The sequence below is a fragment of the Larimichthys crocea genome, chromosome XXI, assembly GCF_000972845.2.
Source record: "Larimichthys crocea isolate SSNF chromosome XXI, L_crocea_2.0, whole genome shotgun sequence".
NCBI classification, from domain to species: domain Eukaryota; kingdom Metazoa; phylum Chordata; class Actinopteri; family Sciaenidae; genus Larimichthys; species Larimichthys crocea.
Window position 1 is genome coordinate 17,505,634 of NC_040031.1, and position 26,974 is coordinate 17,532,607.

General features: G+C 39.0%; 2 protein-coding genes across 3 annotated transcripts in view; one reads left to right on the forward strand and one right to left on the reverse strand.

The window, feature by feature from the left end:
- On the forward strand, positions 1-9,457 carry rasef2 (RAS and EF-hand domain containing 2). Of its 2 annotated transcripts, none has more exons than XM_010734319.3 (17): positions 1-649; positions 1,760-1,912; positions 3,534-3,624; positions 3,964-4,059; positions 5,406-5,483; positions 5,563-5,678; positions 5,779-5,847; positions 6,055-6,136; positions 6,282-6,352; positions 6,454-6,604; positions 6,742-6,843; positions 7,937-8,081; positions 8,166-8,247; positions 8,353-8,467; positions 8,549-8,662; positions 8,771-8,847; positions 8,933-9,457. In XM_010734319.3, the coding sequence occupies exons 1-17, from the start codon at positions 339-341 to the stop codon at positions 9,033-9,035; spliced, it is 1,956 nt and encodes a 651-aa protein (XP_010732621.3). In that variant the 5' UTR covers positions 1-338; the 3' UTR covers positions 9,036-9,457. The 2 variants fall into 2 exon arrangements, with proteins under 2 accessions (XP_010732621.3, XP_019111387.2); XM_019255842.2 differs by having other exon boundaries at positions 6-649; positions 6,454-6,643.
- A 124-nt stretch (positions 9,458-9,581) lies between these two features.
- LOC104921709 (peroxisomal membrane protein 11A) overlaps positions 9,582-26,974 on the reverse strand; it is a 65,476-nt gene continuing 48,083 nt past the window's right edge. The window contains exons 5-9 of the mRNA XM_027272650.1: positions 15,695-15,912; positions 13,061-13,242; positions 12,717-12,794; positions 10,186-10,323; positions 9,582-10,100 (exon numbers count right to left, since the gene is read on the reverse strand). Of these exons, the coding sequence (XP_027128451.1) occupies positions 10,014-10,100; positions 10,186-10,323; positions 12,717-12,794; positions 13,061-13,242; positions 15,695-15,912 (703 nt within the window). The 3' untranslated portion in view covers positions 9,582-10,013. The remainder of the gene's footprint in view (positions 10,101-10,185; positions 10,324-12,716; positions 12,795-13,060; positions 13,243-15,694; positions 15,913-26,974) is intronic.

Sequence of the window (26,974 nt, forward strand, 5' to 3'; positions counted from 1 at the left end):
TGATAAAACTCTCACATGCACCACACACCTTAAAGGTAAACACAGGCGAGCACCTGCGTATGGATGACATCCACTCAGGATTAAATCAAACAGTTATAAACCCGCAGCAGCAGCAGCAGTGACTGATAGATCCCAGGTAGGAAGTCGCACACTGGGTCCATTAATTCGGATGATACCCGCCTACACGTCGATCTGGACCAATGAGTGGCTCTTTGGTACCTTTGTGACACCTTCATTGAGACGTTCAGGCCTTTATTTTGTCAGGACCCGCGGCTGAAAGGAGTTCACGAAGGAGTTTTTTAGCTTTTTATATGTGTTTTTAATTAATATATTTCACTATGGACCGACCCAGCCTCCGGAGACTGTTTTCTGCCTGTGATGTGAACAAGTCCGGTCAGATTGAGTATGAGGACTTCACGGTTGTCTGCAGGGAGCTCAACGTCCCCGAACCTGAGATCAAATCTCTGTTTGACAAGTTCGACCCGGACGAGGACGGATACATCGACTACAGCAAGTTTTCCTCCAGGTTTCGGGAGGTTTCACAGACTCTGGACCTGGCGTCTTTTGGCAGTGGGTCGTCCCAAAACCAACCCCTGCCCTGGGAAGAGTTTGTGGGCGGGATAGATGAGAACTGTCTCCTCTCTGAAAGGTAAAACCTGCATCCGGCTGCCCGCGAGCTAACAGCTAGCGGCGACAGTTAGGTGTGGAACGTTTTTTTTTTTAACGTACGTCAGTTACACGTTAGACGACGTCAACGGTTTTTTTAACGTACGTCAGTTACACGTTAGACGACGTCAACGGTTAAACCGAGGACCTTTAATTTTATTGTTTTACATTAAACTTATTATTACGTTATTTTATATTTATACATTAAAGTCCTGGTGACTCATAAGCCATACACAAATGATACACAACAAGTAATTTAATTTTTTTTTAATAAAGCTTCGAACCTCTGCCCTGCGGCACAGATTAGTCATACCTTTTTAAAAGTAGTGGTTGTTATTAAATTACATGTTCAGTCATCTTATATAACCAGTACATTCCCCACAACTTTGTGTAAAGTATATGAGAAACAAAATAAAATAAATACATAATAAATAAATAAATTAATTAATTAAAATGATAACTTTTAAGTCGTGTCTTAATGATTGAGTTGGCTCTGTTGTCATGGAGATAGCTCAGTTGTTATCATAATACTACAATAAATGGACACGCATAGCTAAGATTTTATAAAAATGTAAACTTATGTCACTAATCAGAGTTCATGTTGATATATTTGTCAGATATATTATTTCTGTATGGATAACAAAGGTATTTGTTGAAGATATATTATTTCTGTATGGATAACAAAGGTATTTGTTGATACCAAAAAGCAAATTCAAGCTGTTAGATAACTGCAAATTGAATTTTTTTTTGCACTTATTAGTTGCTACCTGGTTGTTCAGGTCATATACTATAAACACAGATATGTCTATAAAATGTTTAATGAGCTTTATGAACATCCACCTGTTGCTTGAGCCAAACGGCGTGAAGTTAATGATGATCCCCGTGTGGGATTTTGAATACGCAATCATAATATTTGTTTATTCAAATGCAGGTCAGTTGCTCAGTATTTTGCATGTTTGCAGACATTTACATAACATTCAATGGTATTTGACACTAGAAAGATTTGGTATCCATACATATCGTATTGACTGATTGTGACACTGAGAAAACAACACTGACCTGTTGATGGAAGTAACTATTTGTTCTTCCACAGTCTGAGGGATCAGCTAGGAGATCTTTACCAGGCCATTCATTCCTCTGCAAACATGACGCTGCTGCAGCAGTATGAGGAAATCATCCACTCTCTGATCAACCAAAGCCTGGACAACAGACTGGAGTGCGAGCAACTGGAGACCAGTTTAAAGCGGTGAGGTCAAATGTCATGGTTTTCTCATTCAGGGTCAGTACGGTTCAAACTTTGTGACCTGTGAAACAGAATGATTCATGTTTTGATGAAACAATGAGCCATTATTTAAGCAATAAGTCACCACACATAGACATTAATCCTTATGGACACTCTTCTGTGGTTATAATTTTTATATGAGCAGTGACATTTAGATTAAGCATTTTAAAGTAAATGTTCAATTCGAATTTGTTGGGAAGTTTAGTTTTTTAGTAAGCCCATACTGTAACCAAACTGCATGTAAGTGGTGAATTGCTGCTCTCTTGTGGATAAACCGAGTCACTCACTCAACTGGATCAGCTGGGATTAACTGCTTGATTTTTAAAGCTGCATTAATTGATTTTATTAACTCACTAGACTAGACGAAATCCAAACAAGCAACTGATATCATCACCTCCCAGCTAATATGTAGATACAGTAGCCATGGTGTAGCATTCATTTGAAACCATGTTTCTGATCATGAGACAAATGTGAATTCAATGTTTGTTCAGTTTTTAATCTCAGTTTTGGTCTCCACCAACTCCTGAAAACTGCATGTCTATGGGTTCAGCTTTCTTGACCAGCTAATTGCTAACTAGCACTATGAGCAATTTATTTTATTTGATTCAGTTCATGTTGATTATGTATTAAGTATCCTTTTTTTCTTGTGTTATTACAATGTAATGTGCCCTCTGTCAGCGGGCTCACTAGTCACTATAGTGATTTAGCAATGGAAGGAAACTGAAGTATATCTATTGGTCGGCCAGTATCATTGGCGGTCACAGAAAGTGGTCCACTACCAGATAAGATATTATCCTTTTTATTTTTATGAATTTATTAATGCATTTTTTTATTGACAACCTGCATTAAACATACGTGATACATGTCTATACAATGTATTTCAGATATAGTAAATTAAATATAGTGACGTTTGTTATTGCTGTTATTAATAAAGTCATGAGCAGTAAACAGTCAGGGAGTGTTTATTTCCCTTACATGATCATTGAACCTTGACTACAAAATCAGTAAATCTGTGAAGTGATCCCTCACGAAGTTCTTTGACCCGATTTAATTTCAGTGCTACACATGAAAAGGGATTGCGTGCCTGGGCTGTTCTGCTCTCTCTCTCTGTGGTTCAGTAAGTGCACGGCATGAGAAAGGTGACATTCCTCGTTCAAGGAAGTAGAAAGAACTTAAAATTAGAAAGAACTTAAAGGTGCAGCCCTGCCTTGTGCTTTTAATCTTATTACTAACTGAACATACCTATAAGTTGTACCTATAATTTCACAGTCTGTTGAAATAAACTTTTGAAATATCGACAAAAACTTAAACTAAACTAAATCACATGTGAGTTCTTATTTAGAAATCTTCCTGACACTCACCTATGGAATCTGCCTTTCAAAGGCTGTCCCTCCCTCACTTCTGGTTGGTTCATGCGTTGTCTGACGAGAGCAGAGCAGTCTCAACGGCAACATGTTTGAAGTCAGTCAGGTAGAATTGACATAGCGGGTGAAAGTATTTTTATTTTTACTCTTGCTGTATTAAGCTGTCGGACTACTGTTGGGCAATCTGCTTTGATTCAGCAGCATCTGTTGTGTTCAAACAGAGCCGAGGAGATGAACAACAGTCAGCTCACAGAGCTGGAGGAGGATATACAGCAGCAATTGGCCAGAACAGAGGAGAGGGTGAGAGACGAGGTGAGTGTGATACCGGCAGTGTTTATATTTCCTGTGATTTACTCTAATATTTATAGAAACCCAGAGTTAAATGTATAAAAAAAAAACACAAGACTGTAGCTGTTGTATAAGCAGCTGCATTTAATTATTAAACAGCGCACAGAGAAATGGACTGAAAGAATCTATTTTATTTCACAGTAAAGTAAAACTTCTCGTGAGCTACCTGCATACTTGTGGTGCAGCACATAGCAATAGGTTACACGTCCCCTCACAAAGAGCCTCTGTGAAGGCCGGTGAAAGCACCTCTTCAAGGCCTGAGCCCGTGTGCACCTCTTAACTGCTTTGGTTTCATGTTCGTAGGAGCGAAAGAAAATGGAGGTAATGTTGGCGACTGTGCAGAGGAAGCATGAGAATAAGGTCACAGACCTGCATGCAACTCTGGACAGGCTGTTAAAGGTAGGTTTACCCACACAACATGGATTTACTTTGTCCCTCCATTGTTAACAGATTGTATGAAGGAGGCATAATGTTTTCAGACTCTTGTTTTTAGGCAACCTTTCAAAGAGCATCTACCTATTAAGACCCAATATCTTGCACCCACATACAGTACAGTACTTCCACAGTGCATCAAGATCCTTTTAGGTATTTCTTCTCCACTTACAAAGCTAAACTAAAAGGTTAGTTTGCACAGCTAATTAGTACTGCTTAAGGTGCTGTTTGTATACAACTTGTGGAATGCTATTGTTATCCCACCAGGCGTGCTAGTTCACATAGTACTATACAGCTACATGCTATTTCCTGTTCTGCCTGCTTTTCAGTCACTTAACAAAAAGTTTTGTTAAGTGCTACCTAAAATAATACAAAATAATTAGTACCATGCACGTTCTTCATCTTAAAAACTGAACATTATTTTCTCTCACTATATCCAAACTAACCATTATAGCAGCTTTAACTTACTGAACACACTGAAGTAGTTGTATGTTTAAATTAAAGCTTCATACTTGTACATTCATAAGTTATGGCAGAGCAACAGACCCTCTGTGTATGCAGTAGCTGAGCTGTAGACTGTACAGGAATCAATGCGCACCTCCTTTTAAAAAAAAAAAACACTCACTGCATTCAGTGCTACAGTTGCTTGTAAAGACTAAAATAACTGTGGTCGTCTCATGCAGCTCGACGACTGCTGATAGTGAAGACCAACATTGAGCATCTCAAAGACAGGCTCTGGGATCTTTCTCTTTTTCAGTAACACGCATCTTAGAAAAGCCTGCTCACAGAAGTCATGCTTTATATCACAAAGTGAATTAAACAACGTGAACACAATTACTAAGCTATTGATTGCGCAGCACTCGTCTTCTATGCGTTACTCGAGATAAAGCAAACCTTCCCATCGCCTCTCTACATCGCAGAGAAAATAAATCAATAATTGTGCAGCATAGAATAAAAACACCATATGTCCTGATAATGGAAGACTATCTATATTGTGTTAAGTGGGGACTATGAACAGAAGAAATCTGATGCTGTACTATAGGGCAATATCAGCACTGTGTCTGTTTTACACCACAACGCACAAAAACAATTCCAGCTCGAGCATTTCCCCTTTTTTGTTCCAAACACTTTTTTAGCTTTTACAAAAATAAAATAAAAAGAACATACATAAACAATACCAGGCTGTTGTACAAGGTGTATTCTGTTGTGATGTGCTATAAAAACAAAGATGGATTCAGAATAATAGATAAACCTGACTGACTGACTGACTGACCTGAAAAATTGTCTAAACTTGTGTAAATGTTTTTCTTAAGAATCAAAACGACTCTGACATCAACGAGTCAAAGGAGGAGGTGGTCCAGCTGAACCAACGAATCAGTGACCTGTCACAGGTAAGTCATTTTGGAAGTGACTGTTTTCGTCGAGTTTGCGCATACAATCGTTCCAGTTGTTCACTAAGTCTCCTCACAGGAAAATGAGCAGCTGCGGGCGTCTCTGCTGCAAGCCCAGACAAACATCGCCGTCCTTCACTCAGAGCTGGACAAGCTGAAGAACATGTATGCAGACCAGAAAGCTCAACACCAAAGGTGAGGCACCATCTCTCATTGTCAGGCTCATGTCCGCTGATACAAAATACATACTGTATGATGCGGCATCCAGCACAACGTGTGTTATATTTCTTTACAGAGAAACAGACGAGTTGAGGAGGATGGTTGTGGAGTACCAGTCATATGCCAGTCAGATTCAGGTTCTCCAGTAAGTTTTATGATATTTGTCATTTTTATTAGGTGCATAGTAAATCCATGAAATTATATTCATCTGTCTTTTTAAAACTTTGCTGAGATCTTTTTGTTCTTCTCTGCATTGTTCAGTCTGGAAAGTTAGACAAGATCAAAACCAGCCCTTCGATTGTTAACACAACTTGTTTACCACACCTGTCTTGTATTTCCTTGAACGCATTAGGGAAACGAACAAAAGGCTGTATGACAGTAATGATGGGCTGCGTTCTGCATTAGCCAGCGAAGCGGTTGCAGCTAAAAGGAGGGTGAGTCCCTTGTTTTTTGAAGTTCTATTTCCTCCTACCCACAAGCTCTACATCAGATAGAGGCTGGCGGTAAATTGTTTTCACTAGTTCAAGTGTAAGAAGAAAAAAAAAGTCTCCTCCTTGACATTCCTAATCTGCTCGACAGCTCTCTCCCCAAAATGAAATCCCAGCCCGAAGGATGAAACCCCTCCGACAGAGCACCCTCAACCACAGCAGGTATATAAAGATTTTTTCACACCTCTGTGAATCTGTGGATTGATCTTGACGAATTAAGTTGTCACAGCTTAAAGCTAAAGTGTGTTTGTGCTCTGGTGCAGCTCAGAGCCAGATCCCACCAAAACGACCTACTCTCATGTGGCGACCTGGGCTGATAGGTACCTGGACAGTGGAGTCTCCTTGCCGATGGACATCGTTGACAGCGCAGGCAGCGACTATGACAGCGATGACAGCAGGAGCTCAGTGGAAACGGTGCACCACAGTTACTCGTATGTCCCGTCTGATGTGGAGGTCAGGAGCAGACATCAGGCTCAAATAATGTGTCAGGTAATGCCAATGTGCTGTTGAGCTGTGAGGACTAACATTTGGATTTTCTTTGTCTGTTACAGATATCAGAGGTGAAATCAGAGGCCGCAGTCTCAGTGGCTCCTAGCAGAGCGAGCTCAATTGCGTCATCGCTACGAAGACGTTTGTCTGCATTTTCCACAAAGGTATAACGGATTTTTAATGCATGCGACGTCCTCAGCAAGCACAGATTTTTGTGATTTAGTGGCTTGTTCAAAAGTAGACCACAGTTTGTTTGTTTGTTTTTTAGCAAAGTATGACATTGTCAGTGGTTCAAAGCAATTTCCAAAGTTACATATGTCTTTCTGTTGAGGTGAGTTTAATCAAAGTGTGATCTATTGAGTTGCACAGTCAACCTCCCAACCTCCCAGGTTGGGAACCACCGGTGAACTACGACCGTCAGGTCAAAACTGGAGTCATCCTCTCCTTTGTTTATGACCAGATACATAAAACAATAATGACATTCCCATTAGCCGTTGTATTTAGTGCTAATGGCAAATGTAAACACACTAAATTAAGAACATTACATACATTAAATTTAACGTGTCAGCAATTAGCTCAAGTTGTTGCATTACAGCCAAGCTGCATGTCAAGGCTACAAAAATTCACTGGCCACTTCATTAGGTACACTCTTATGTACCTCTATTATAAATTCTGTCTATAAAAAGTTGTATGTTCAGTTTTGATTAAGACTGTCAGAGAGGTATTCATTCAACTACACATTAAAGCTGTTATAGTGGTTGTACTGGTTCACATTAAATTGTACAGATGTACCTAATGAATTAAACAGTATAACCAATGACTAGATTTAAATGTGTATTTCAACTACGTGTTGAAATGTGGTTATTAAAATTCTGTAAATTCTTATCATTATTATTTTTTTTTTTTTTTGAGGACTTTTGCAGATAACTAAATCAATTTGACAAAAAAAATCTCAACTCAAGGCCCATTCACAAGGATCTGGAGATTTCAGTCACATCTCACCGGTCTTCATCAGTGGATGGCGTTAGTTCATGTGATGACAACTGAACAAAGTATGGAACATCGTTCATGTGGTGGTGTCTGTATAATGCCAAAGACTGTGAGATGTGATTGAAGGACACGGAAAAACGATTAAGTGGACACTGAGTTTGGGTCAAAAACTGCAACTAACTACATGTTTACTGTTTTCAATTTTATAAATAATCACAAATTAAAATAATTGTCACATTTAACTGTGTTATGTTTTTCTTTATGAAGCCTTTAGAAGCAGACATAGAAGAAACCGAGGAACCTGTTCCGATGTACCGTCTGGTTTTAGCAGGAGACGCAGGAGCTGGAAAGTCGAGCTTCCTGCTGAGACTGACACTCAACGAATTCAGAGGAGACATTCAGACAACGCTGGGTGTGTGCCACAGCAAACACATCATATTTACTGCACTGACACATTCTTGATTTCAGACATTTAAATCTGCTTTTTGGTTCACAGGAGTTGATTTCCAGATGAAGAGGATGCTCGTGGATGGGGAGAAGACGAGTCTGCAGATATGGGACACAGCTGGGCAGGAGAGGTAGCGCACCAAGTCTCATTGTCTTTCTTAAGTAGTCAACAACATTTTCATCATGACTCAAGTATGGAAAATACACTAAAAATATTTATTGTTTTTTTACTGCAGGTTTCGAAGTATTGCCAGGTCTTATTTCCGTAAAGCTCACGGAGTCCTGCTCCTCTACGATGTCACTTCAGAAAGCAGCTTCCTCAACGTCAGAGCATGGGTGGATCAGATTCAGGTAACTGGAAATACTGACTGACAAGAATGACCCGGCCCAAAAGCAGGAATATATTTTACAATGTCCTTTGTTTTTATTCAGGATTCAACGGAGGAGAAAATCCCCATGTGTGTTATTGGAAACAAGGTGGACCTCCGAGAGCAGCTTCCAGAGGGAAGCTGTGTGAGCAGTATGCATGGAGAGAAGTTGGCCAAGGTGTGTAGCGTTTCACTCCACCTGATGGAAGAATGTTAACAGCCACCGGGCCTCCCAGGTGTCTAAATAAACCAACTTCAGTCAGGTATGTCAATGATTTGCTTGCAGGCATACGGCGCCTTGTTCTGTGAAACGAGTGCCAAGGAAGGAACCAACATCGTTGAGGCTGTGCTTCATCTAGCGAGGTAGGAGGCCAGAAAGCGAGTTGAAAGTATTTTTCCTTCACAAACTATGGCAACATTTAGACTTGTTTTTTTTTTCTTTCCACAGAGAAGTAAAGAAAAACGTCAAACTTAGGCGAGAGTCAGATTCTCAGGTCAGACTGAGTCCAACCAGCCCGAAGAAGACTTTCAACGCCTGCTGTGGGCGGTAAATAGTTCAGTAGATACAATGGAGCAATGAAGGACACCAAATGATTTTTATTTTGTGATGAAGAACATTTTCCTACATGTTTTAAACATTCAAATATTTAACTCTTTTCATAATTTCTCTGATCAAAATGAAGATTTCTGTTCGTGGAAACATAGATAATGTTGTAATCATATTTGTTTTTTCTTAGGCTTTGTATTTATTTGGTATTAAAGTAGTTTTATGAAATAAATCAATAAGAAACATTGATGCCTCATGTGAGATTAAAGTTGAAGAATTTTTAATGCTTTTGTCAAACAGGAAAAAAAAAAGCTTTTTAAATGAATGCACGTTTTTCCTCTTTGAGGCCAAACGTGAAGTGAAGTGACACAAAGTGATTGGTTCGTGAACAATCGAGAGAAAAGGACAAAGTATGTTTTTTAAAAACATTTTTATTAAGCATCGCAAGCATTGTTTATGTAAGAAATATTACATTTCAGCTTAATATTTACCTTCAATTATCGGAGCACTGATCAAGTACTTGTCAGATTGTGATGTTGAAAGTTTGTTTACTTAAATTACTTTTTTAGTTTGGTTACATTCTTAAAAGTTTCAGGGTTTCTTTTTTTTTTTTTTTTAATCTGTGATAGAATATTTTCCAGGACTGATATTTTTTTTTATGACACAGAAATGTAATTCCATTTCCAAATAAAACAGGCATAACTGGAAAGACAACTGTTGAAACTTCTGTATTATCCATCAGCAGAAATCTCTAGTGGTACTCACTCATTGCTGCACATTTTCGTATACTGTACAACTTTCACTGAAACATTTTCTACCTTGTGAAACACACATAAATACAACACAACTTCAGGCTTCTGTGCTGCGGCGTTGCGTACATTCTCATGTCCTCACAGTATAAAACTCTTTTTAAATAACTAAAGACTGGATACCAAACTCTGCGGCTGCACATGATGAGGATGAGTGCCTCCTGCAGAGGATTTCAGTTTCTTGCAGTCAGAATCACTGACGTCACTAAGCTGGCCAAGGCCACAACTAGAGCTCCGAGTATAAACTTCCAGGAAATTCCCTAAAACACAACAACAAAGATGGTCAAAATCCAGTTTGCTGGAAAGTAAAGTAAAACATATTCACATATTTTAGTTATGGCTTACAGATGGCTTCTTCTTAGAAGGAACCACAAAAGGTGCGATGTTGTCTCCAAGCATCTCTGCTGGTTTAGCTTTCCATTCCTGAGTGTCGTTGCCTCCTGATTGCCTTCTCACGAGTTTAGATAACTCAACGTGGATCGCCTAAAGACAAGCAGGGGGGGGAAAAAAAACACTATAACATATCCTGAAAAAAAGCTGCTTTCTGTTGGAAAGACGATATAAAACCTTTTCTAGTGAGAAAAAGGTGAAGTTGCAGTTTTTAAAATGTCCAGCAGGTGAGAGCAGAGGTCTGAAACACAAAATGGACCTTAAATATTAAGACCAAATAAACACATAGCATAATAACCCTATTTTTATTTATTTTTTTCTAAAATACACTTTAAACTGTATCCCAAATGTTTATGCAGAGGACTTTCATGTTACATATATTTCCTTTTAGATTTTGTAACTTGCCATAAAATCTATTAAAATAACACACAGAAAGCAGCACATGTATCTTGTTTACAGTCTGTAACTACACGCTTCATGTTTCTAGTGTTCACTCACAAACTACTGTACAATAACTTTCTCACAGGGCAGCTAAATAAGTTTTCTCCAGAGTATTTAATCCAGCATTGAGAGAAGGGTGTAATTACCAAAGCAGCAGATATTTTGGTTTTGTCTAGACAAGACCAGACATATTTGCAACAGTGGCAGAGTGCCCTATAGGTCAGGTCACTGTAATACTGGCAGCAGTGTGCTGTAAACAGCTGGTGAAAATGTACTCCTCACACTTCATTAAGTCTTCCAAATCAAACCCAGCCTGCAGTCACTGAAACCAGTGAACTAAAATAATGTTCATAAACCGAGATTGTTCATTTTTTGTCGTGATCAGGAGTAGACCAGAGTAGTTATCCTAATTATACAGTGAGTCTTTATTGTAGCTATGAGGGTGGCTCTGGCTCTTTCTTACCTTCACTTAACTGCTTTTATAGCACAGGGCCGACGATATTTAGCTCATATGTGTGTGTTATTTTTACCAAGTTTGCTGGACAACTCTGGCCAGTGTGGTCACATCTGTAGACTGCCAGATGTGCAGTTTGCCAGATCCTCTGTGGAGGATTTGGCAGATTAGACAAACCACACAAACAAGACAGAACAGGCCTTCAACAGCAGAGCGCTCACTGGGATCCTTCTCTTCAGGCGAACGTGTGAACAGCTCTGAGTCCTCTAAATTTTCATATTGAACATGAAGGGGACTTTCTTCGTGGTGATGAAATGGTGTTTACGATCTCACACAAATGTTTTCTTGTAACTGAAATGCTGCGGTAAGTAAGTGCGTAGATGAATGTGAATATTGAGAATATTGTGAATTTAATGAGTTGAAAAATGCAATGATTTGTATTCTTGACTGTGCTTTGTATCACAATTTGCAACAAGCATTTGAAAAAGTAACATTTTTTTGTAAAATGAATGAACTGTAAATAAAAATCATACATTTATGGAAAATAACATTTTTTACAGTAGTTTACTTCTTTAATTTTGATGTGTGTATGGGTGATTGTGCCCGGATACACAGTATTGTTAAAATTTGAATTATGACATTTTAATTTTTAACCGTCAGCTGATCTAACCACTGCTTTGGTTCGGACTAAAATATCTCAACAGCTAGATGTAAGTATGATACAAACATTCATGTTCACCAGAGGATGAATCCTGTTGACCTCAATGATCTTCACATTCTTTCTATAGCGCCATCACTTTGTTGGATGGATGACATTTGATTGACACATTCAACTGTTCCCATCAGGATAAACTGTAATGAAAACTGATCCCTTAACTTTTCTTTTAGTGCCACCATCAGGTCAAACCATAAAATTTGTACTTTTTGTTTAAAACCTGTAAAACTAATGACATCCCATCAGCCTTTACTTAGTGATTAGTGCTTATTTGAAAATGTAAGCATACTAAACACTAAATCATAAAATGGTTCCATGTTAGTGTGTGTTTTCATGATAAACAGCCACCTGTTAAATATCAGTAATAAATGTTTGTGTAAACATTGTGAGCGTGTGAGCATGCTGACATTTACAAAGCCATCGGTGTCAAGTCTTGTTAAATTAAGTTTCCAGTTATTATTTAGATGCTATTGTTGGATAGCTCCTTGGACTCTATATACAGTAGACTGTCCAAATTAATATTCCATCCTTACATTGAGTGGATGGTATACATTACAAATTTTCTTTAGTTGTTGATGTATGAGCACAAGAAAATAACTTTTTATATAGTGACTGTTTTTTTTTTTTTATCAAAATCAAAATACAGAATCTACTTTTAACCTTTTCCTACAAAATATTTGAGGTTTTGGAATAAAACTACAAATTTAATCGGCCATCATTCATTTGTATTGATTTGTAGATCTGGTGGCTCTAATATTAACAGTGTCCTGATTTTACAATGACATTTCCTATGTGTGTAAGGAATGGATGAGATTCACAGGCAGATTTAAAAGAAACCTGGCGACGGGAAGGACCAGCTCACCCACATAATCTCACCTTGGTGGCCGGCTCCAGTTTCAAGGCCTTTTTTAGCACCTCCATCGCCTCTTTGTATTCACCCATGTCTGACAGGAGCTGAAAAAGATTAGAAAACCTACAGTATGAGCCATGCTGGAGGACCCATAAATCAAAAACAAGGCAGAGAACAGATAGCAATAATGTCGCAGCTATTTTTTCCTCAAAAATAATTAAATCTAATCCCATATTAAACAAATCCCCCCTCCTTCCAGGAACTCTTCCTGCAATAATCATGTATGAATTGATAAGGATCAAATTAGATGACTCCTCGCAGTTGCAGTGATGTTGTCTCTCAGTAATAATGCAACAGGATGGGCCCTCACCTTTCCCGTCCTGTAAAGGGCCTTGACATTGTTTGGCTCGAGGGTCAGGACGTCACGGCTGGTGTGCAGCGCCTCATTGTACTGCTCCAGTTTGAGCTGAGCGGCGGCCAGGTTGTTCAAACACTTCACCCGGTATTCCTGCACCTCCTCCTCCTCTGCCTTCACACTGCCATTGATACCATCTGTACAGAGACAGAGCCACACAACCTCTGATGTTTGCTCTGCTATGAACATAAGGTTTCTATATTGGTCACATAAATACTGTACACACACAAAAAGTGTTTATAAAGAGGACTTATTCAAAAATCCTGCAGAATACACAAAAACTCCCATCGGGTGTCATTATAAGGATAGCTCATGTTGTGTTTTTTCACTCAGCTGGATATTATATCACTGTCCCTGCTGTATGGTTTCATCATTAGACCCAAACATGTCCAGCTGAATGCAGTAGTGACCCAAGTAATGCACTTGTTAGTGCAAAGGAATTTTGATACTTGGCCTCGAGTATAACAGGTGATAAAATTTAGTAGCTCAGGGACCACATCTGCTTGGATGATTTTTATTACACTTCATATATTAAATTTACAGTTTAATTTATTCAATTCCATTAAGTATGCTCTTCCAAGTTGAATTCTTTCTCAGCGTTTACTGATTTTTTTTTTTTTTTGCTCTCTCAGGGTCAACGGATCAAGCTGTGAATGTGACACACATTATCACCTTTTCAAGTTCGTTCATACGGTGAACTAAAAGCACTTGGCGTTAGCAATTACACAGCAACATTTGTGTTTCTGGTGATCTGATGAATTTACGTTCCATATTCACTCTCCTTTTAGCTCTGTCTTTGGTCTCCACAAACTCCTGAGGGAAATATCTCACTCTTTAGCTGCTAAATGATCCACTATGTTCACCAGCAGATCGCTGCTGCCTGCTGTGGATGGAAATAAGTTTGAGGAGAGACGTGAGCTAACTTAAAAAGCGTAGTTGAACTGAGTTCAGAGTGATACTGACCAGTGGTTTTGTCACAAGGAGGGACATCTTTCACATTATACAAAGTCATTTGATCATTTGTTAATACAAAAATATTTATAAGTGCAGCTTTAACCTTCTCTTAATATCTTCCCTTTTTATGAGGCAGTGAGTAATGCCTAACACATTTAGGTATTCATTTAGCTGTTTAGCACAATACCAAAGCAGTGATGCCTCACACAGAGTTTGAGGTTTTGTCCACTGAATGACAGAGTTTAAATTTTCTAAAAAATTTATTGATCACTAAATCTAAATACTGATTTTTAAAGTTAATCCCTGAAGTTGGAAACCCAAACGTAAAGGACCAGTGTGGAGGATTGCGTGGCATCTAGTGTTGTAGCTGCTGATTGGAAGCTCCTTGCCTCACTGTTTCTTACAGCGTGAAGGCGAAACTATGGCAGCAAAAGGCCCTGTGTAGAGCCAGTATTCAGTTTTTATGTTCTGGGCTCCTGTAGAAATATTGATTCAACATGGTGGACTCCATGGAAGATGAACTGCAGCATCTGTAGATGTAAAAGGTGTTTATTCACAAATGAAAACATTGTTTATGCTATGCAGTTGAATTTGATGCTTGAAGTGATGCTTTATGCATATTATATTAAACTTCTGTACATAGAGTCCCCTGAATCACTGGACCTTTAAACGCTGCGATTTATTTGTATGTATATGACTTTCAACCACATGCCATGGTGAAAAAACATGTAAGTGCACATTGAGTTAAGTTTTCTTTCATATTTTCCTTCTTTCTTTTTGGTAATTTAGTCATTTCTGCACTGACATGTGATGAAATTATTTTAAGATGAATCCTCACTCACCACTGATTTATTTATTTCCAATAACACAGCTAACTGTAAAATTCTTGTTAAAATGATGCCGCGATCATCTCTAATGTTTATGTGAGTGCATGTTCAGCTGGTTAATCAATTAAAATGATTTATAATCTCCACGTGTCTCATGAATCATCTTTGTAAAAATACATGCGATGGATCCAAAAAGACTTTAAAATGTTGGTGTCTTTGTGTCATAATTGTCTTTTTTTTCCTGCATGTCCTAACATCTTTTAATTACCTGATCTCTATGCCCTGATGAACTCCTCTCTTCAGTGCCACAGTGAGTTCACTCACTGGTTCACCATCATTGATACATTACAAAACAGTGCATGTTTTTCTCTTCACTGACTTGTTCAGTCACATTTCCCTCACGGGCCCACCCTGCCTCTTCAGTGATTGAGGTGATTAAGAAGGTGGAAATAATATGAAGGTTGATTAGCTTTGATTATGCAAAAGAATTAGGCAAAAAACATTTAGCGTGGCACTCAGCGCAGATACATGTGGCTCTGCATGATGAACTAGTGTGATGGCAGACTGGAGGAGAGCACTTAACTGTTATGTCATTCTGGGCTGAGATTGATGTTGAAATGTTGTGCCTGAGGTCTCTATCACATGCTTTACCTTTCTAATGCGTGTGTGCGTGTGTGCACTTTTATCTGTTTTCCATTTTCACCTTTTCCTGAGAAGATAACGCTCACATCAACTCCTGCAACACATTCAGTCCGACAGTATGGAAATATTTTCTATGAATAAATTGAACCTTTGATACAGGTTGTACCTTTGCAGCGTGTGGTTAGCATATCCAGGGCCATACAATAGGCTCTGGCGGCCAGGCAGTATTCCTCCCTCTGGAAATGAAAGTTTCCTCGCTCTCGTTTCTGGTTGCCGATGCGGATGCGGTCTGCGATGGGCAGAGTTAACAGATCTGGTTTCTCTCTGATGTCCAGCAGCTGGAGCTGGTAGAGTAAAGGAGCCCAGGCTGGAATATCAGGCTCCCTGTGTGTAACCAAAGACAAAAAAACATGCACATTATCAATATCATCACAAGAGCAAAGAAATTAGGGTCAGGAGTCTTGTAAAATCCAACAGAAAACACATTGATCTCTCAAAGATGATTCAAATCGATCACATAATTCATTTCATTTGAATTAAAAAGCACTGCACACCAAACTCAAAGCTTTGTAACTCATGTATGAAATTTAATGACCATGTGTGACTAAAAGAGAATATAGCTTTAAGCTTCTGAATTTATGATATAAAAAAGTATGACATTTAATAGCTTTGTAACAAACTTAAAATGATTTATTTGCACCTCAAAGAGCACCAGTCTGTATTCTTATTTCAGTCTTTATTTCCCCCCTCAAGATTTAGGGGGAAAGCATCTGTTCTTTCGAAAATAAATGAATCAACATTGATTATAAGTCATGTGTTCTTATTGTTGTGCTTTCTTTCTACATCCAGTTCAGTTGTATTTGTATAGCTGCAAATCATAACAGAAGTTATCTCGGGACTCATGGCTCCACACTGGCAGTAAACACATGGTAAATGTCAACAACAGAGATGACCGAGGTTGTTGTATGTTGGACCCACACTAAACAACACACAGCTGATATCATCAAGCAGGAAAACACTGCCATGCACCTTCTGCTGCTGCTCCACAGACCTGTTTTTATATCAGAGCTCTCCTTTCTTTGCCATCTTATTATCCAGTAAAGACAAATCCACTTAACTCACTTACATTTTTACAAAAACATAGGTCATAAACACACAGATACAGACTTTAAAGTGCCGTCTGTTTCCCTCTCTCTATCACACGTATGTATTAATTTTTATGTACTTACATGTTTGTATGTATTTATGTTCTAAGTAGTAATAAAGTAAAAATTCCCCTATATTATATCAGAAAGTTTAATTTGCTTAATAGAAAAACACAGTTCAAGTTGGAAACTCAACAATATTTGAGTGACTGGTTGAGTTAAAATCCCAGATACATTGATCTAATATCATATTATAACACATTAACCGCATTATGTTAATAACTGTGACATTTTTAATGTTAAATAGTTAAACAGCATTAAAGAGGACTTTATACTTTTTATTCACTGAAATCATTCACCATGATTCAATGCTATCATAACGAGCTAAAATAATTAAACAGCTGCGGTTTAAGTTAATGTCATAGGTTAAACAGCTCAAATTGCTCATTTCTCACACTCATAACCTTCATATTACTGTGTTTTTTATCTGTCAGCACCACTAAAGAATACCGAGTGTTTCAGGATTGTTTTATCAAAGACAAATGCAGTCTCCAAGAAAAGTTTGTTATCAGTATGAGATACACAGTACAAACTGAACATGATCATGTACAGTATGTGTATTTTTTGTAACAAGCTTTTGCAACTGCTCCCTGTGCAGATTACAGTTATTTACAAATGCTGAGTCACATTTCTCTTTTTCTAAACTCTTCACACAGTCAACAAAAGTCACCGTGGACTAAACTGATCCAACTGAATGGATCACTTTTCATTGCTTTGACACAAAATGCATCAAAAACAACCCACCAAATCTCTTTTTTCGTTTTTACACATGTTTGCATACTACTGACAAAATGTTACATTTACATTCAGAACTAAACGTAACTAAAAAATAAAATACAACACTGATCATTTTCATTACTTGATGACCTTTATAAAAGACTTGAGCCAGGTGAGGAAAGGGGGCAGGTGAGGCAGGATCCAGAACTAATTTATAATTGTATGTGACGATGTGGCGTTTCACCACCTCTTCCAGTCTCAGACTGGTTTACAGCTCATCCCCGGGATGGTCTCACTTTTCCTTCCACTTTACTCTTCATTCCTCAACCCCACACAGGAATTCTTTTCTTCATAGATGTGGAAAGTTTATGACCACGATCCACATGATCAGATGTCCCTCTTGGACACAATGAATGCTGGATGTCTGGACATATCTGCAGAAGATTGTCAGGCATGCAAAGACATTCTTTCCCAGGTGTCTTGCAGGAGAGGACAGAAAGTCTGATGAATTGTGACCAAATGCAAAAGATAGGGTTAACTGGAACTGCTGCATTTTTATATCTGTGGTTGTTCTACACAAGTATGTAGTGAAAATAGTTAGCATAGTAATAGTAAGGTGGCACAAACCATGCAATAGAGAAGTGATCTGTTTTCTGGTGGTTTATGATAAATACAATGTAAGATATGTAGATATAAGGACAATAGTGGCATATATTGTACTGCTACTTAATGATCTTTAAGTAATCAGAATCAGGTTTATTGCCAAGTAGGTTTTCACATACTTTACATGCTTTGGTGAATTGGTGGATAACAATAATAAAAACAGCATGGAAAAGTATAATTTAAAGATATAATGACAAATGCTATCAGTTTTTGGGTCCACGTGTTGTGCAGAGCTTGCATGTCGGTAAAGAGAACTGTGTGAAGAGTTTTGAAAACTCAAGAAATATAAGTTAGCAACTGTTAAGAAAAATCCCTGCACATCTCACTGTATCAAGCAGCTCACACGCTTTAAAAGCCGTCTGAGTGACTCTGGCTCATTTAAGCAGACAAGAATTTGAAACTGGTACGAAGCTGTGAGCCGTCGACGGCTTCAGCTTACTCAAGAGTCACTCAGAAGGAAAGTTAATTTGGTTTTCAATCATCGGGCTCCTGTGACCACACGGCACACAATGGGCCATTATCAGTTACTCTGTGGAGGCTCTGATTCCAAAGGTGTGTGTGTGTGAGAGAGAGAGACTGAAGGGGAATGAATGCAATGACAGCATGAGTAAGTCTTGAAAAGCTGATTTCGAAGTGGTGTACTTTATTGATTGCAATAAGACAGAAACATTTAAAAAATACTGTATGTTCCATGTTTAAACACACAAACATGATGCTGCTAAAACCTACTACAAATTCTTTGGCTTTAAAGAAGGATCCTGTCAGTTTTATGAACTCAAAGCAAGATACACATCTAAAACCAAGTCATTCAGGAGGAAGTACCCCACCCAGTGACTGCGTGCTGCAAAGTGATAGTACTGGGAGTTGTGTCAGGTCATGAATTATTCAAACTGGTTGTGTCAATGACACAATTTATGTCTGTCTAACAGAATTAGTTGTATCCCCAGCTACTGGGAGGTTGTGTCAGCAGGTGGGATCAAATTACCCTTTCACCTCTCCTCTCTGGAGACCACGTCCACTGTCACAGGACGCACAGAAGTGTGAAACCTGCAGCAGATCCGAGGCTGCCGAAACCTGACCCGAGCTGGATCCCTGCACCCAGGACTGGAGGAAGCGCCGTTCAGAGCCTTTTATCTGCATCTAGATGCAGATCATTTAGAAGCCGGTCTGAACTATTTTTGACGGCAGCGTTTAGTCCTGTCAACTTGTTTTTGCATACCACTGCATGTTTACAAGTTGCGTAACAGGTCGTGTAAGAGCAGCAGAGGAGAAAACAGCTGATTCATTTATGAAGAACGTACAGCACATGGCTTGGGTTACACTGGGTAATGATAGTCTTTCTGAGACAAGCTTCATACATAGACATCCTTCTTTTCTGATAATGTCACGCATTTAGATACTAAGAATGTGAGTCCATCACCACAGTTTATATAGAACATGCACACACTGTAGCTACTTGTTGTCCTTGAATATTTGTCTTTACTCTTGTCTAAAAATATTACACAATATTCCGAAGGCTGTGCATTATGTAACAGTGCTCAGTGAATAACAATAACACACACAGTGTCCAGCCCACTGTGCCCTGCTAGTGACTCCAGACTTTATACATTTATCAGAGCAGGCGCAGTACAATGTGAATGAGAAACCTGGTAAGTGACTACTTAGGAGTCATTTTAATATATATATCGTCAACTTCCTAAAATAATGATGCTGGCCACCTCTGGTAAAATCGCCTACATCCTCAGTTAAACACAGATCATGTGATTTTACCCTTCTGTAGTATAATGGCCTATGTCAATATATGTAATATTTGGTTCAGTTTTTTGTGTTTTCTGAAAGATACTCTTCTTACATAAAACCAGCAACACAACAAGTCATCAGAATGTCCTTAAAGCATCGAATTCAATTCAGAAAAATGTAGTTGGTTAATTTAAATGTTTTTTTGTGGTTAAAGCTACAGTAATGCATCAGATTATATAAAACAATCATTTTTGTGTTGATTCATAAAGTAATCAGTAACTACATGTGTTAGATAAATGAATTTCAATATTTCCTCTAGTATAAAACAGCAAACTAACCATAACTGACTAAATAATAGGAAAATTAAAAAATCTTTTTCTTTCCCAGTATTCGGAGTTCACTTGTATTTTTGACTTGATAACTTTATCTTATGTCAGTTTTGGGGTTCCATAAAGTAACGAAAATGGAAATTTAGAAGTAAAGTTACATTCCCTGTATAACACGCAGTCTGTTACTCTATAGTGAATAGTAAACACTTCAGACTTGTATTAATCATTATCATTTTTAGTCATCATCGATACAGAATCACACAACTTGTAATGTTCAAATCCATCTAATTTTATCAGAGAGAAGTGTATGTATTTCACACTCACACACTCGATTTAAACAAGAGTAAATAATGACCATGAACTCTTCAAAAACATACCAGACTTCACTAAGGCAACAATAGAAAACAGCACATATATCATCAGCTGACAATGTTGGCTCCCAATAACGGATTTACTGGATGCCTCATTAAAGGAAGGAAAGAAAAAGGTTATTCTATCATATCATTATTACAAACTCGACCTACAAATGTTGCATGGTGTGTTCAACATTGTTTGGTTTGTAAATAACTCAGCAGCAGAGGCTCTCATGTCATAATGTCGTTAGATATTGATTTCTTTCAGAGGAAACACACCCATTTTGCAGCTCGTGACTCACACAGATCAGGACGCATTAGATGAGACGTGATGAGTCATTTTTATATTAATCAATGCGAGTACAGCTGCTTCAGTGCTAACTGAACAAACAAAATGTGCCACATCAGAACTTAATGAATCCCAAATGATGTGTTATTATCCTACAAAGGAAACAGGGGTCACACACACACACACGCACACACACACACACAACCACACACACAACCACACACTACCTCCTTAATTTCACATGTAGCATTCAACAGGTGACCTTTGAAGCATTATGTCATTGAGGTCAGCAGCTAGTATGAACAAGCAGTAAGCATAAAAACCCAGCAGAACACCAAATACGGACGTATGTCTTAAACATGGTGGAATAACGTGAATAACTGAGAGCTGAGCCTCCACTGTTGCCATCATAAGCATTAAATAAAATCGGCATGAGTGGCGAGCTGTCGGGCGTAATCTGAGAACGCAGCGCGCTGACAGATCTATACGGTTTATGGTGTCATGTGGGTCACTGGTGATTAGCACCACACCAGTGTGCTGCTGTGCTGAGCTCAGCCAATGACCCCCCGGGGTCTTATTAGTGCAAACAGGAAGCACAGACTCGTCAACCGGGTGAGATCCCTCCGCAAGATGCTCATGAAACCTGAACCTGCAACTTTAGACCAGGTCCAGGTTTTAAAACTGGGTGGCAGAGCCGGCCTCCTCTTCCTTCTCCTGTCAGCCTCTCTCTGAGACTCATCACTGACTCATTAGTTATTAAGACTCTGGTTGGCTTGACATAGTTGTTGCAGCAATATAGATTTTGAGTATTATTATGTAGCTTAAAAATAGTCACTACTGTTTCTATTTTCTCAGGGTACAGTACGTGGGGTCACAGAGGGTTTCTAAGACTAATATACTAAGATTTGTTTTCATCAGTGGTGGGTTAAGTAGTCAGTAAGAATACTACAGTGTAGAAATACTCGTTAAATGAGTAAAAGTCCTGCATTCAGAATTTAAAATAAGAAAAAGTACAAAAGTATGAGCTAATTATATATGATTAAAGGAATATCTCAACTAAAAGGAGAAGTTTGACAGATAAAACAATCAATAACACTCGAAAAAGAGATGTCAAATGTGAAGCTTAGCATAAAGACTGGAATCAGACGGAAACTGCTCGTTTTCTCAAAATTCAAACTACTCCTTCAGGAGTTAAGGCACCTTGCAGCAACTCGTGCAGCTGTGTCGGGCTTATCATCGTTTTGTGGTGATTTAATATCTATTTTTCCAACTAATGCACATGATGACTACCTCCCCATTCTTAATCCTGTCTGCAAACCTCTGTCATCAGCGAACACACTTAAATAACAGAAATATGTGAGAGAGGTCAGGCTGGTCAAAAGCATATCTATTACTATTATTCTCTCTATATAACCTTTCAGTCCTTTAATAAAATAAGCAGAGGTCTCCTTACAGTTGTCACTGTGACCTTCTAGCAAAACGTTCGATACCAAACAACAGAAATTAATCAAATGTCCAATGACTCACCCAGCAGTGTTTTATTGTCTGACGTTCGTGTGACGTGGTTGTAGTTCTTGTATTGTGACAATAAAAAGATTAAAAGAGAAATATTTCCACTGTCTTTGTGTTCATATTGATGACGTGATAAGGACAACAAGCTTTCCCCTCTTGTCTCATGGGAATTAAAGCATTCATTATAGATGAATTTGATTCATGTGTTATGGCTAAGCAAACTTCCTCATAAAGGTGTATGATAGTGCCGCTGACTCACCCTGTTATCTGTCAAGCAGGCCCCTCGCTGCTCTGAATGAAAGGAAAAACTCCCTCAGAGGGAAAACAGTGGTCACTTTGACGTCATTTAAAAGACGGAAAGGCCAGCGATGTACCTCACACTGGTTTCTATGGTTACAACCTCAGATAGTGCACTAATACACCATAATAAATGTGGTGTGCAGCTTTGATAATACGAAATCCAAGAGGATTTATGAGGTTGTTTATTTTATTTATTTTTTTACAGGTCTGCTGCTGCTGTTGTTCAGTGTCTGTTTTGACTTAGATGAACACACGGCACCAATGCAGTCCTGCAAAGGAGCTTAGCTTTAATCCTGGTACTGGTGAGACGTCACAGCTGTTTTTCCTCGCCTGCTGCCATACTACTTAATTTACAGCAAAACAACCTCCCATTTACAATCAGCGATGTAGAATCCATTGAATGAGCTCCGAGTGGCAGCACATTGGTGTGGGGCTAATCACCACTGACCCACATGACACCTTTCAGCTTCTGTCTCAGCATGCTCTCCTCTCCTTTTTGTTTTTATTTCCTCCTCCAGCAATGAACCAACGATGCTCGCAGGGATCAAGGACAACCACTGCCTACATCCTGGCTGCTGAGCTCTTCAAAAGTCCCCATATAATCTACTGCAGATTTCTTTAGCCTGTTAAAATGAATCCAATCTCAGCCCTGGACTACCTGCAGGGCAAATAGTGGCTGTTTAATAGCAGGGATGTGCAGTCGCCAGGCCATTTCAGAGAGACTATTTGGTTACCTTAACTTTATTAAGCCAGCTTTAAGTAGAGAAAGTGGAGTATATACGGTCGTTTTCTGCAGGAGGAAGGATGGATGCCAGAACCAGTGCCTTCTGTAAATGGGACTATTTGAGGTGTGAACGTATGAGTACAGAAAAATGTGCAAACATCTTAATAAGTACAAAGTCTAGTTTTCTTATGAAAAATGATGTCTACATTGTTTAATGCTAAATAAATTGACTGGGTGATTGAAAAAGAAGCGTAGTGGCTCACATTTAAGTCACGCTATATGATGTGACCTGACATGACCTGAATCATGACCCTTCAAGTTTAGTTTTCCCTGGTTTACTCACATAACTACAGTGATTATGTGTTGGGCTCTGAGCCCCGGTATTAAGTGTAGGTGACCTACACATAATACCGTGCCTGAACACATCCTATGTAGAGGTAAAAAGTCCAGCAACACTTGTATAAGGAAGGATATCGAACCGCTTTACTGTTAAACTGACATGTTTTGGCTTGTGGCCTTCATCATGGTCATCATTGGTAAGTATGAAAAAATACGAAAGACAACTAATTATATACACCCACAAAAATATCAGCCAGCCAATGGGGTACAGTTATGTTGTTATATGTATGTTGGTATATAGTCATGCTGTTGGCTATATGCTGATGTTGCTGCTCTGAGGCTGAAATACGTTGGCCTAACAAAAGTTAGTAAGTTGTTGCTGGAGTTTTGACCTCTTCAGACCTCCTCTTCTCAATGCACCTTGGAAGTTTTCTTCAGAAACATCTACTCTACTTCTTCCGCATCCTATGTGGCATGTGGTTAAGTCTAACTCAGGTTTTAGCTTTAGTCTCCACCAGATCTTAAGACCAAACATTCATTTACTTTAATTCTGTTTCATTCTCAGGATGCAGCAGCAGACTTTTTGTAGATACGGTCTAAGCCTTGAAGCTCAACCATTCAGTCTATATAAAACCAGTGAGCCAAGCCACAAGTGACCTTTTTAAATTGCACAGTCATTTATATTAGAAAAACATGTCACTTGATGGAGCTTAAAACAAGAAATCCTCACATCACTGCACATGTTCAATAGTAAATGGCAAACAAAGTGTGATGAATTATAAATAATAATTAACCATCACGTCAAGCTTGTCTGTATCAATTTTCCAAGTCTCACGTCAAGTTAATTCATCAATTTAATTAGACTGAAGTCAGCTGTGAGCTCCACCTCTCTGCAGCGAGTGAATGAATGAAGAAGGTTCAGCGGCTTTACTCTCACAGGTGAGAAGGACAAGTTTCAGATTCTACCTTATGCAACAATCTGAAATCTCTCTCAGGTTTTGGGCTTGGATGTGGCAGCGTCTCGATAAATAATTCCTCAAAAAAAAGTTCAAAGCTCTCGGTCTGCGTTGCGGGTGGATAAGAGCGATATGTTTTACACATAGATATATTCCCAGAGGTCATTATCAAGACTATCAACCTTGCTGTTAACTGTAGAAGATATCTCATCCCAGAATTCTAAATCCATAATCAATCGATATAAACAAGCAGACATCTCTGAGATGTGCACGATGTGGTCAAGTGGCAATTTCTCATGCAACCCTGGGTAGTGACATTTAGTTTAAATGGATTTACAGCAAGCTAAATGTGTAGCTGTAGTTAACAGCAATGACAGCTCGGTTCTTTCTTTGCACAGACGTTATGTCTACTGTTTATATAAACCGAATCGCTGCCAGTTTTGGATTTCACTTCTGAACTTCAAAGCTTTCAAAGTTACGACAAATTCTAAGCGAGGAGCCAAAAATCCCTTTCTTTGAAGGATGAAAGTCCTCCTCTTCCATTACTCTTATACTTTTCACATAAATGTCTGCCTACTTCAGCGGACATATAAATCCCTGAGTGTTGGGAGAGTATTTTTTGCTTTCTATTTAGACTAACAATTTAATTTTCACTCAGATAAAAGATTCATTTTTTTCTAAAAAGTGTGATTTGGGTATGAAATATGGTGGAGACGTTCATTATCACTGTTTTCCTCCCACTGTGGTTTCAGAGTTGTGAACATTAATGTTTTGACCACAAGCTGTTCATTGCTTTATGTGTGACATTCTGGTACAGGAATAAATGTCATAAAGAGATACTGATCAGAAATTAATTTCCCTCTGAAGTCCAAGCTGTCACACATGCATGTGCTGAAACCAGATAACCGCAGCTGAGAAAATGTCACCTTTTCTCGAATATCATTTTGCAAATTGAGCGCCCAACAAACAGACAGCAGTTATCAGTGCTCTGACTGATGATTAAAATAGATGTAAGGCAGCAGTTGTAACTCATATGCAACTGTACAGCTACACCTGGCCTTCACGTCTTTAATGTTGGACATATTTGAAGAGTCATTTACAAGCACATACATTATGTGCACATGTTGGCTTTTCTGAAGTTGTGCAGTGTGTGTACATCAAACAAAAACATCATTATCATTCACTGTCGCCCTCCTGTCGTTTTGCTGTCCAGGAGAAATATGACTGCCTCTGTGAGTGTGTGTCTGTGTTATCTAACCAATAAAGATTCAGCTTCCTTTCAGCAGCAGCAGCTGCAAGCTGAAACCTCTCTGTGTAACCCGTGAATCAATAGCAGCACACTGAACTCCTGACTTATTAGTCAGGTTGTCACGGAGGAGCAGCCTGTGTCTGTTGGCTGAGTAAAGCAAATGCAGCGATGCCATTAGCACGCTCCTTTAGTCTGTCTCCGATGGCTGTGTAGCTATGAGACCAGGAGCGTCACTCATGAGTGAGGGAGTCACATTTCTTAAGGAGGAAGGATTTGACTTTACTTGACCGGAGCCAGTGGCAATGGCGTAGGTCACTCTCATCACAGAGGGGGCTGCACATTAACAGGGAGTTTCATGCTGTTTTCCAAACAGATGATGTTCTTCTATACATGAGCTCACTTGTATTGTCCTTCAACATCTGGAAATCTGAAATGACAATATGAAACCATACCAAAGTGCAACTAATCCTATAAGAGCTATAAAACAACTGCAATGGTTTCATTTATAATGAGATCTACTTAAATAATCCCTAATGCACATCTGATTTTGATTTTGCAGTGAAGATGTCAGAGGGAGTCTGCCAGTCATTAACTTTGAGTGGAATATTTTTAAAGTCTATTGTGTGTGTGTGTGTGTGTGTGTGTGTGTGTGTGTGTGTGTTTCTGCATGTGTGCGTATGTGTCTGTGACAGACCACTGCAGACGAGTGATGACGGTGCACTGACGTCTCAGCGAGATGAGTCACACTCCACGTCCCCACTGACGGTACTGCTTCACCCCCCTAAGCACAGACACACACACATACACACACATACACACACACACACACACACACACATGCACGCACACACGCACACACACACCAGCACCACTTGTTCCTTTGCTACAGATTTCTTTCCTTTAGGCTCGCAGGCAGCACCCGCCACCTCACTTCCCTCCACAGCAACAGCAGCACCACGCAGCTCTACAAACACTTATTTGCTCAGATGCATAGTCGTCTCTACTTGTGGCACAGTACGTGATGAATTCAGCATGTTAACCTGTCGATACAGACCTGTTACATACTGTAT

What these genes read in the sequence shown, in the direction of transcription:
- rasef2 (XM_019255842.2), top strand. Translation starts at nt 339, where the DNA reads ATGGACCGACCCAGCCTCCGGAGACTGTTTTCTGCCTGTGATGTGAAC. An exon ending in AACTGTCTCCTCTCTGAAAG is followed by an intron (nt 650 to 1,759) that starts GTAAAACCTGCA and finishes GTTCTTCCACAG; the next exon opens with TCTGAGGGATCAGCTAGGAG. An exon ending in CTCTGGACAGGCTGTTAAAG is followed by an intron (nt 4,060 to 5,405) that starts GTAGGTTTACCC and finishes GTTTTTCTTAAG; the next exon opens with AATCAAAACGACTCTGACAT.